The sequence below is a fragment of the Mustela nigripes genome, chromosome 17 (genome assembly GCF_022355385.1).
Source record: "Mustela nigripes isolate SB6536 chromosome 17, MUSNIG.SB6536, whole genome shotgun sequence".
Taxonomy (NCBI): domain Eukaryota; kingdom Metazoa; phylum Chordata; class Mammalia; order Carnivora; family Mustelidae; genus Mustela; species Mustela nigripes.
Window position 1 is genome coordinate 4,552,327 of NC_081573.1, and position 10,375 is coordinate 4,562,701.

Here is a 10,375-nt window from a genome sequence, read left to right on the forward strand (position 1 = left end):
AGCCAGGCAACCCCGCCAGGGCTACCATCTTACACTGTCGAGGCCCGCAGAGGGTCCACTTGGGACAGACGTGGCCCATGGACACACAAGGCTGGGCCCTCAGCTGGGCCCCCACACTTGGCAGGCCCGGGTCCTGTGTGCTATGTGCCCTCTTTGGTGGCTGCGTGCACCCACATGTCCTGTCTCCCCAACCTGGGACTCCTACTAAAGCACCTTCTTCCCTCAGGGGCCGGACAGTGCCCACCTCTGTGATGGCCATCTGGGGTCTCTGCTCCTGCCTGTCGACCTGGGACTCTTGGAGCCCAGCGCCCTGTCACTCCCTTTCATGCTCTCTTTCTCTCCAGGCCTCTTTCAGTGCGATCCTGGTTGCCATGGCAATACTGCAGCGGGTACCAGGTGGTGGCTGGGGGCAGGGATCTGCACTGCCGTTGCAGCCTCCGCCATCTCCGAGGCCAGGCACCTGCAGGGCGCCTTGGCTAGGCCTCATTTTGGGGGACCTCAGGGCCTTCGCAGGTCTCGCAGACTTCTCCGTGGACAATGGGAGGTGGGGGATGGGGCGCTGGTGGGAGCAAGAGCGTGGTATTGGGGGTGCTGGCGGTGTTGTGACTGGGAGAGGAGTGGATGAAAGGTGAGAAGTCAAGGTGAACTAAGGAGACCAGGTAGGAGCCGGGCTAGGAGACTCCAGCTCCTGCTGCCTGCAGGAGACGGGGCACCACCAGGCCAGGCCTCCCTGGGAACTTGGGGTGGGGAGGAGATGCAGGCCTGGCCCAGCTGGGGACAGAATGGCAGCCAGCCCAGAGAAGGCAGGGCGGGGCTGGAGGGCTGGAGGTCCAGGGAGAGGCCCGGAGACAGCGACAGGATGGAGGGAGAGAGTCGGGGACAGAGCCAAAGGAGGAGAAGATGGAGGAGGAATGTTGACAAGAAACACAGGTGCTAAGACATGGGGTGGGGGGGGGGGTTACAGGCCCGAGGGCGGGACCGGAAACTCGGGAGCAAGGGACAGACTGGGAGCCCAGAGTCCCCAACAGCTTCCCTTCTCCCTGGCTCTCAACCCTCTCTACCCCCACCCCAAGCAGGATGCAGTTTCCATGACAACTTGGCTGGCCAGAAAGGGGGGCTGGGGACTGCAGAGGAAATTTTCCACATCAGCAGGAAGGGAGGAGGGTAGAAAACAGAGAAGGAAGAGGCTGGGTATAGTAGGGGCAATGTGGGGTTCTGGAACCCCAAGTCGTTGTCTCCACTGCCCCAGGATCCTCACCCCCAACCCCCAACCCCAGCAAACCTACACCCTCTCCACTGGGCCACTGTGGGGAAGGGAGAAGGTTCTGGAGAGGATCAAGGGTCAAATGTCCAAAGATCAGCCACTGCCCAGTCCTCGAGGGGAGGGAGCAGCGAGCCGCTGACCAAGCTCAGGCCTCACGCAGACCACCAGATTCAAGGGCATGGCTCTCGACCGGGTCCCAAGGAGGGTAGGAGTGGTGGGCTACGGCCGCCTTGGTGAGTCACTGACCCTCTGGGGCCTCTTCTGCAGGTCCCGTCCTGAACCCCCCCAAAGCCCTTTGCCCTTACAAACACACCTTCATGTATGTCTTCATCTGCACCTGGCTCTGCTTCTGTGTCTGCCTGAGCACCATCCACTTCCCACCACGGGCCCCATCGCCCCCTCCCTCTGGGTCCCTGCCACCCTCCTCCTGGGTCCCTGTCCCCTCCCTCTGGGTCTCTGTCCCCCTCCCTCTGGTCACTAACCTCCTCCCTCTAGGTCTTTCCCCCTCCCTGTGGTCCCTGTCCCCCTCCCTGTGGTCCCTGTCCCTCTCTCATTGAACCTCCCTCTCCCCAGGCCAGTCCCTTGTTTCTCACCTGCTGATTCAGGGACCAGAACTGGGCCTAGAACTTGTTTTTGTCTGGAATCGTGACCCAGGGCGAATGAAAGGGAGTGTGCCCCCTTCCCTGCAGCTCCAGAACCTCGCTGCTCTTGGGGAGAGGTCAGTGATCTCACCATGAAAGACTTAGACTCCCTGAAGCTCCTGTTCCGACCTCCCTTAGGCACTGTGACCTCTGGCAAGTCTCTTACCCTCTCTGGGCCAACTGTGAAACAGAACAAGCCATCCTGCTTCCCCTCTTAGGCCAGGGTGAAGAATGACGGGCCTCTAGAGACACTGAGGGAATTGGAGGAGGGGAAGTCCAATACCTCTCCGAGGCCCTCCCCCATCTCTCCCCTCTCCCAGGCACCCTGACCTTGTGGTGGAAGTGGCCCATCCAAAAATAATTCAAGAATCTGGAGCACAAATCCTGCGCTGTGCCAATCTCCTGGTAAGCCCTGCCCAGCCTGCCTCAGCTCCACCCCACCCTACAGTGGGGTTCGTCCCCTGACCTCAGACCCTCCCCACCTTCATCCACCCCAGGTGGGATCCCCTTCAGCCCTGGCTGACCAGGCCACAGAGCACCAACTCCTGGAGGCCTCGCACCACTGGAACCACGCTGTGTTTGTGGCCCGGGGGGCCCTGTGGGGCACTGAGGACATCACCAGATTGGATGCAGCTGGGGGCCTCCAGGTGAGGGCCCACTGGGCTCCCAGTCGAACCAGAGCGGGCCTACAGAGACCCCTGGTCCTGTCACCCTGGCTGTCACTTCCAGAGTCTTCGTGTCACCATGGCCACGCACCCCGATGGCTTACGGCTAGAGGGACCACTGGCTGCAGTACCCAGCACTGGGTGTCGCACTGTGCTCTATGAAGGCCCCATCCGTGGACTCTGCCCCTTTGCCCCCCGCAACTCCAACACCATGGCGGCTGCTGCACTGGCTGCCCCCAGCCTGGGCTTTGACGGAGTGGTTGGGGTGCTTGTGGCAGATCTCAGGTAAGCAAATGCTTGTGGGGGTTGGTGCTGGGGCTGGGCCAGCCAGACTGACCACCCTGCTTGCCCCAGCCTCACAGACATGCACGTGGTGGACGTGGAGCTGAGTGGACCCCCAGGCCCCACAGGGCGAAGGTTTGCTGTGCACATCCACAGAGAGAATCCTGCTGAGCCCGGCGCTGTCACGGGCTCTGCCACTGTTATCACCTTCTGGCGCAGCCTCCTGGGTGCGGCCCCTCTCCCCAAGCCCTGGGCCCCATGCTCTGCAGAGCTTGGGTCTCGGGCTGTCTGGCTCTGCAGTTCTGTTTCTGTCTCAGTTGATTGATCTTTATTTCTATGTCTCCTTCACCTTCTACTCCACGTTTCTGAATCTTGATAGATCTATCTCTGTCCAAGGCTCCTTTCCCTAAGTTTCTGTATCCTCCTCTCGCTGGGAGCCTATAACCTCTCTCACTGTGTGTCTCGGTCCCCCTCCGGGTCTCAGTCCTTCTCTGTCTTCCTCCACCCCCACCGTGGTCTGTCCCTCCCATCATGCGTCTGTCTCTCATCTCTCGGACCCAGCATTTCACTCCCTGTATCTCCCCTGCAGGCTGCTGCCAGCTCCCCTCCAGGCCGGGGATCCATCTCTGCTGAGAAGCCGCCTCTTTCCCTAGCGGACACCTTCGTCCCATTTACGTCCCCCCACCACCGCCCTGGCCTCGGTTACCCCCAACCTCCCTGCTGTCTCAGTAAATATTGGAGGCTCTTCTCCCTGCATGGCCTGATGTCTCTCGTCCCTTGCTTTCCTTCTGTGACGTCACGCTGCGACTTCACACCCGGCTTGGTGCCACCACAGAGGAAGAGCACAACACACGAGGGAGCAACACTCCCGGAAGTTATCGCGAGAGCCTATCCACTACATTTCCCAGAATCCTCTGAGCACGAGGGGGCGTGGCCGCGCGGGAAGGCGGAGAGGGGCCGTGGGGGAGGGCCGCCGTAGGGCATATTTCCGGGATTCACCGCAGCGGCGGAACTGCAGTTTCGAGTTCTCGGGGCGACAGTGTACTTCAGAGCCAAGCCGCCCGGAAGTTCTGTACGGAGCAGCGGGCCCTCGCGGGGGCTGCCGGAAGACGTAGTCCGGCACGCGGGGGCCGCCGGGAACTGTGTGCTTCCGGCCTGGCCAGTCAGCGCGGTGCTGCCTGCTCCGCACTCGGAACCCACAGCCGCCGCCCAGGGGGATGCGGGAGCCCCTGGTCTCGGGGAGCAGAGAGGCAGGCGGGGTGAGGGGCGTTGCCAGGCAACGGGGGAGCGCCGCGGTTGGGGTACGGGTCGGGGAAAGGGCTCTGTTCCTTGGTGTCCGTCCGGGGAGGGGGCCCTGTTGCTGAGTTACAGGAGCTGAGAACCCTGTTGTTTGTGATAGGGGAGGGGAGTCTTCTGTTGCTAGGCGACCAGAGGAGACCCCGTTACCTAGAAACAGGGGAGGAGCATTTCTCTTGCTAAATAACCAGAGAGGCTTGTTACCTAGTTAGGGAGAGGAGAGGGTCCTCTGTTGCTAGGTAACCAGAGAGGGAGCCTGTTACCTAGAGACAGGGGAGGGGGGGTTGCTAGGTGACCACCATAGGGACCCTTTCACTTAGGGATAGGGGGATTCTCTGTTGCTAGGTGAGGAGAGCCTTTTCAAAACTAGCAGTAAGGGATGGAGGTACCCCACTGCCAGGAGAGCGCCTAGGGAGCAGGCTCAGTGACCCAGTGTCCCCTCGGGCTGCCCTGAGCCCCCACCTCAATGGCAGTGCCCCCAGGGCCTGCTGGCAGGTTGGGCTTCCAGATCCCAAGCCGAGTACCTTCTTCCGTCACCCCCAAGCAGGAGCCGAGGACGGCATGTCCCAGGCCCCAGGAGCACAGCCGAACGCGCCTTCCGTTTATCACGAACGGCAACGCCTGGAGCTGTGTGCCGTCCACGCCCTCAACAACGTCCTGCAGCAGCAGCTCTTTAGCCAGGAGGCTGCCGATGAGATCTGCAAGAGGTGACTGTCACCCATCCTAACCCCTGGAGAAGCGGGGCTCGTGGGCAGAACCACCAACTAGGTCTCACAGCGAGGCAGCGACAGAGCTGCCTCATGACCTGCCTGGGGAACCCTGGGACCCAGAGATGGAGATGTGGCCTCTCACACCTGCCCTTTGCCACAGCCACAGCCCCGGCTCAGGCCTCATCTTCCCTTATCTGGACCCTCATCCCCACATCCCCTCTAGCCTCTCAGCTTCTCGGTTTTCTCCATCAGTATAAGCTCTGCATAGCCCCAGCGCGGAGCCTGCCCTCCACTGCTCACAGCCCTCCCGTGGCTCCCCAGCAGCCCTGGGAGAAGCCCCAGGTCCTGCAGCCTAATATCCAAGGCCCTGCATGCTCTGGTCCCCGTCTTCCTCTTCAGCATCATGTCTCACTGCACCCCCAAACCACAGTTCTCCCCAGTCCCTGAGTGAGCCCTGCTATGATGCTTCTGGGCCTTTGCATGAGCTATTCTTCCTGTCTGGAACAGCTTCCTTCTCTTGGCAGCCTGGAATGTTTCTTCTCACTATGCAAGATTTCAAACATCACTTCTTTATTCCTGCTCTCCCTTGTCTCCTCCTCTCCGTCCCCACAGCCCCAGCTCTAGCCCAAGCCTGTCATCTCCTGGATCCTTCCTCCTGTCAGTAACCACCCACATGATGCTACACCCAGAGATGACCGTGTCTTCTCCATTCTTGCTTACAGCCCTCTCGTGGACCCCTGGCATCCTCAAGCAAAGTCCCAGCCCCTCAGATCGATTATTACAGAATTTATTCATCTCTGGCATTCACAGCAGTGGTCCATCAACTCTTTTACACCGAGGCTATGCTGGAGACCCAGAGATGAGCCCAGTAGGAACCCTCCCCTGAAGGAGGCCAGGCAGACAGATACACAGGAAAATAATACACAGACTTTTCCTCTCCAACTCCTCCCCCTGCCCTGCCCACCAAGGGCCTGGAGAAAGAACAAAGGTGCCACTGTTTGGAGAAGGCAGGATCCAGAGACAAGTGGTGGCAGGGCGGGCCTCCGGAGCTTGAGGATAGCTGCAGGAGAGAGGTGGGGAGGCAGGAGCACAGGACAGGTGGCTGGGGTGGAACTGAGGCTAGGAGGCCTAGCCTCCGAGGGGCTGAGGGGCTGAGACTTTATCCTGGGGCGACAGGGAACCAGGGAAGGCTGGGAGCAGGGGAAATGCAGGGTCAGTGTTGGGTGTGAAAAGAGCCCCTGAGATTGGAGGCTGGAGGCCAGATGAGGGTCTGAAGGGTCTGAAGATGAGGGACGAAGACAAGGTCTGAGCTGGGAAATGTGGCTCCAGGACAGAGCAGAGAGAGGTGGGGACAGAAGGAATCAGGCTTGGGGCTGATAAGCCATCGGGTTGAACAAAGGAAAGAGTCCAAAGACTGGGTGATTCAAGGACCCTGGGCCTCTCCTGCTCTGTGGGGAGGGTGCAACCTTTTCAGGGGCCCCCAACTCAAGCTCTGACTATCCCCCAACCAGGTTGGCCCCAGACTCCCGGCTGAATCCCCATCGCAGCCTCCTGGGCACCGGCAACTATGACGTCAACGTGATCATGGCCGCCCTGCAAGGGCTGGGCCTGGCTACCGTGTGGTGGGATAGAAGGAGGTGGGACCCCAAGCACTGTGTCATGTGTGCTAAGCCTGGGACAGTGGATACAGCATGACAGCACCCATGTGGGACAAAGCAGGAGAGGGATGGGTGGACAGGAGGCGAGAAAGAAGGGGTCGATGGGTGGATGGTAGGCATGGCTGAATGATGGGTGGATGGTAGACCAATGGGTTGGGAGATGGTGGAAAGAAGAGTGGGTGACTGGATGGACAACAGGATGGGCCGAGGGGTGGATGACAAAGACAGATGGTCATCTGGTGATGAAATGGACAGTAAATTGGTAGTTGGATGTGTTGAGTAGGTGGTGGTTGGCTGATGGGTTGGGTGAATGAATAAAGGATGGATAATTGGTAGACAGTGAACAGGTGGTTGGGTAGACAGTGACAGGACAGTGAACAGGTGGTTGGGTAGTTAGATGGTTGGACAGACGGATGGATTGGTAAAGAGTGGTTGAGGACTGGAGGATGGTGGGTAAGTTGCTGAGTTGGTGGCTGGCTGGCTGGTCAGTTGCGTCAGTAGGTGGATGATGTTTGGGTGGATGACAGATGGGTAGTTCGTCAGGAGTGGTCACTAGATGGCTGGGAGGTTTGGGTGCACGCATGATCGGGTGAGTGGAAGGAGACAAAGGTTGCACTGAGGGAGGAGCATCCTTGGGCAGGCTCGGAGGGCCACTGCTGCCACGGCAGCTGGGGTCCCACAAGCTCAGTAGTACCCTTGAGCCAGCGGGTGAGCCCAGGACCCTGACGGCAGGGTCTGCACTCTTCCCACACAGGCCCCTGTCCCAGCTGGCCCTGCCCCAGGTGCTGGGACTGATCCTGAACTTGCCATCACCCATGTCTCTGGGGCTGCTGTCCCTGCCCCTACGCCGGCGGCACTGGGTGGCCCTCCGCCAGGTGGATGGCGTCTACTACAACCTGGACTCTAAGCTGCGGGCGCCCGAGGTCCTGGGGGACGAGGACGGTGTCAGGTGAGGGTGAGGTGACTCTGGGGCTGGGGCAGGGCGCTAGGACACCCCCCTTCCCCTGGAGGCAACACCCAGGCTCCTGGGCCTCAGTCTCTTCATTTCTCTGCCCAGGGCCTTCCTGGCAGCCGCGCTGGCTCAGGGCCTGTGCGAGGTGCTGTTGGTGGTGACCAAGGAGGTGGAGGAAAAGGGCTGCTGGCTGCAGACAGACTGACCCCGCAGAGGAGGGAACCAGGCTGCCTGGGCAGTCCCTGTGTGTCCACGGCTGGCCCGAGTGCCGGGGAAGGACTAGGCCCTGCTCCTCCTGGACCCCGCAGAAGCCCCAACCCCTCTCCCATACCCCTGCTCAACGCCACTGCTGCCTCAATAAATCTGCTCGTTTGCTCCCAACCTGGCCTGCATCTGCCTGGGGGACCCTTTCCCTCTGGGGCTCCCGCGGAGCAGAGAGGCTGGTAGCCACGCAGGCATTGTGGGGAGCGCGGGAGCCCAAATGCTCCTCCACCTTCCCGCTTCACCAGCTCGGGTGAGTCACCCACCTTTCTCGGCCTCCGTTTCCTCGTCGGGGCACAGCTGGAAACAGCACAAATCCCTGCTCTTGTGGGTCAGCGGAGAGACCAGGAGCCGATAGGCACAATCTAGAGTGTTCAGTGGGCTAAGTGCTGAGGAGAAAGCAAGTTTCTTCCTGGAGTCTCAGTTCTTCTCCATCAGTGGCTCCAAGAGGGGGCCACGCCGCTATCCCCGTGTTCGGCTACCTGGCAGAGGGGAACGAAGGTTGCTAACCCACTGACCTTAAGACAGGAAAACAACCCCGCGTTATCCGGGCGGGCCTGCAGTCCTGACGGCGGAGGAGGCAGGAGAGGAGAAGCCAAAAGAGACCTGGTGAAGGAAGCGGGTCAGAGATGCTATGTGGTGGACAGCTTTGGAGATGAGAAGGGGCCAGAGCGGGGAAGTGGAGCCAGCCCAGACCAGGGCCAGGGCCCCAGGAGGAGCCAGCCCTGCCCACACCCTGACTCAGCCCAGTGAGGCACATTAGACTTCCAGCCTCCGCAAGTGTGAGAGAAGAAACAGCCTTAGGAGCTGGTACAGCATGGGGGGATTCATTTAGGGCAGCAGAGCCCTTGGAGCAGCAACTGGAAGAAGAGGAAGGAGGGAGCTGTGGGGGGTGCAGAGGAAAGGCGGTTCAGGCTGAGGGAGCAGCCAGCACAAAGGCCCTGGGAAGGCCCCGAGCCAGGCAGGGGGGAGGTGTGTGTGAGGGAGGTTGAGGTGACAAAAGGGGACAATGGGGGCCCTCAGAGATTTGAGCAGGAGGAGTACAGGCTCCCACCAGGTGTCTTCTTTCCACATTCCCACTGGAGCAGGACCCCCTCCTGTTCTGTGTCCTTCCCCAGGGGCTGCTGTCTCTTGCTGTAGCTTCCCTGTCCTGTTGGCATTGACACTTCTCCCCCACCTCCCACCCCCCACTCCCAGTCCGGTGCCGACCTCGGGGGCACCTCCGCAGATGAAGCCAGGAGCTCACTCTCAGGCTGGGAGGCAGACAGGAGGGAACAAGAGCCCCCTCCCCAGTCCTAGTCAGGGTGGGAGGCTTTAAGAGGGACCCCCAGGGGGCTGGAGGAAGTTGAGGGGACCTGGGGGGAGGACCTGGCCCTCTGCAAAGGGCCAGTGGGAGGAAGGTGGCTCTGTTTCAGACTGGGAGACAACTCTGCAGGAGCCCTGCAATACATCGCTACTTGTCACTGACCGACCAGGGGCTGACTGACGAGAGTGGGTCCCCACCAGGCCCAGTCCACAGGGCCTCCACGGGGACGCTGAGAGCTGGACCTTGTCCAGGACAGCGAGCGAGGGCCGCAAGGGGCACAGCAGGTCAATCCCGGGCTCCAAAAGTGCCCTCGTGGGGCGGGTGGCGGGGACAGCCTGGGAGGCCTGGAAGGAGGCTGAGGATCCAGAGGGAAGAGAATGGAGGCCTGAGCCGGGACCCTGGGGAGGGAGAGGAGGGACACAGTCCCGCAGCTCGGCTCTGGGGGCAAACCTGAGAAGGAATGAAGAAGGCACCCAGGCATCTGGCCCTAGGATTCTGGGACAGTGCGGCCACCCCCAACAGATGAAGAGTGGTTTGGGCATTGGTGGACATGCCACACAGCGGGGATGTAAGGGATGTGACAAATGGTGGGGGGGGAGGGGAAGCCAGGTCAGGGGCTCTGGAGATGGCTTTGGGGGTCTCTGGCCTATTCCAGGAGGCATAAGTGTGTGTGAGCCCAGGGAGGGAATCAGGTAGAGTAGGGCTTGGGCAAAAGCAGGGTCCCCTTTTAGGAGTGGGCAAAAACAGGGGACCCAGGGGCAGGGAGAGGCAGGTAGGGCCCTTAGAAGATGGGGTGCGGGCACAGCTGGAGGCTTGTCAGACCCAAGGGTGCTGCTGGGACTGGGGCTTGGCAGGTTCGGGTTCCCAAGACTTCTGGAGGTCAAAGGGCAACTTGTAAAGTAAAAAAGTCAAAACAGCACATTAGAAACTGCTGGGGTCCCGGGGCACCCCAACTTTGGAGACGGTCCCCACACCCAGCCTGCCCCCTCTGTGCCTCTCCAGCTTGCTCACTCTCTCACACCTGGGTCTCTGACTCCTTCGTCCCTTGCTTTGTGTCCTTCTCTTTGTCTCCCTTTTTGGATGTTTCCATGTCTTTCTCAGCTTCTGTCTCCCTGGGCCCTCTGGGGCCCCCTCCTGACCTCTGTGCCTGTCGCTGGTCCCGGTCCCGGTCCCCAGCGGTCCTAGACAGCCTGGCGGGACTCCCTGATTGTTTCTATTCTTGGGCCTGAGTGACCTCCCCAGGTGCCTTCTCAGCTGTGGCCTAATATGGTCTGAGCGAGAAGAGAGTCAGCAGCGCCAGGGTGGGACCCGGGGGGGGGGGGGGGGGGGGGGGGGGGGGG

General features: G+C 60.9%; 2 protein-coding genes across 8 annotated transcripts; both read left to right on the forward strand.

Annotated features, from left to right (window-relative positions):
* The first annotated feature begins 606 nt into the window (after positions 1–606).
* On the forward strand, positions 607–3,606 carry ASPDH (aspartate dehydrogenase domain containing). Of its 3 annotated transcripts, none has more exons than XM_059382453.1 (7): positions 607–628; positions 1,278–1,497; positions 2,226–2,310; positions 2,403–2,552; positions 2,635–2,855; positions 2,925–3,079; positions 3,442–3,606. In XM_059382453.1, exons 1-7 carry the CDS (start codon positions 622–624, stop codon positions 3,483–3,485), a joined length of 882 nt encoding a protein of 293 aa, XP_059238436.1. In that variant the 5' UTR covers positions 607–621; the 3' UTR covers positions 3,486–3,606. The 3 variants fall into 3 exon arrangements, with proteins under 3 accessions (XP_059238436.1, XP_059238439.1, XP_059238437.1); XM_059382454.1 differs by lacking the exon at positions 607–628 and adding an exon at positions 1,838–1,982 and having other exon boundaries at positions 1,349–1,497; XM_059382456.1 differs by lacking the exon at positions 2,925–3,079.
* A 248-nt stretch (positions 3,607–3,854) lies between these two features.
* Positions 3,855–7,849, forward strand: JOSD2 (Josephin domain containing 2). 5 transcript variants are annotated; one of them, XM_059382460.1, is made up of 5 exons: positions 3,855–4,153; positions 4,693–4,855; positions 6,370–6,495; positions 7,271–7,465; positions 7,574–7,849. In XM_059382460.1, the coding sequence occupies exons 2-5, from the start codon at positions 4,710–4,712 to the stop codon at positions 7,671–7,673; spliced, it is 567 nt and encodes a 188-aa protein (XP_059238443.1). In that variant the 5' UTR covers positions 3,855–4,153; positions 4,693–4,709; the 3' UTR covers positions 7,674–7,849. The 5 variants fall into 5 exon arrangements, with proteins under 5 accessions (XP_059238443.1, XP_059238444.1, XP_059238442.1 ...); XM_059382461.1 differs by having other exon boundaries at positions 3,856–4,111; positions 4,696–4,855; XM_059382458.1 differs by having other exon boundaries at positions 4,028–4,111.
* The last annotated feature ends 2,526 nt before the right edge of the window (positions 7,850–10,375 follow it).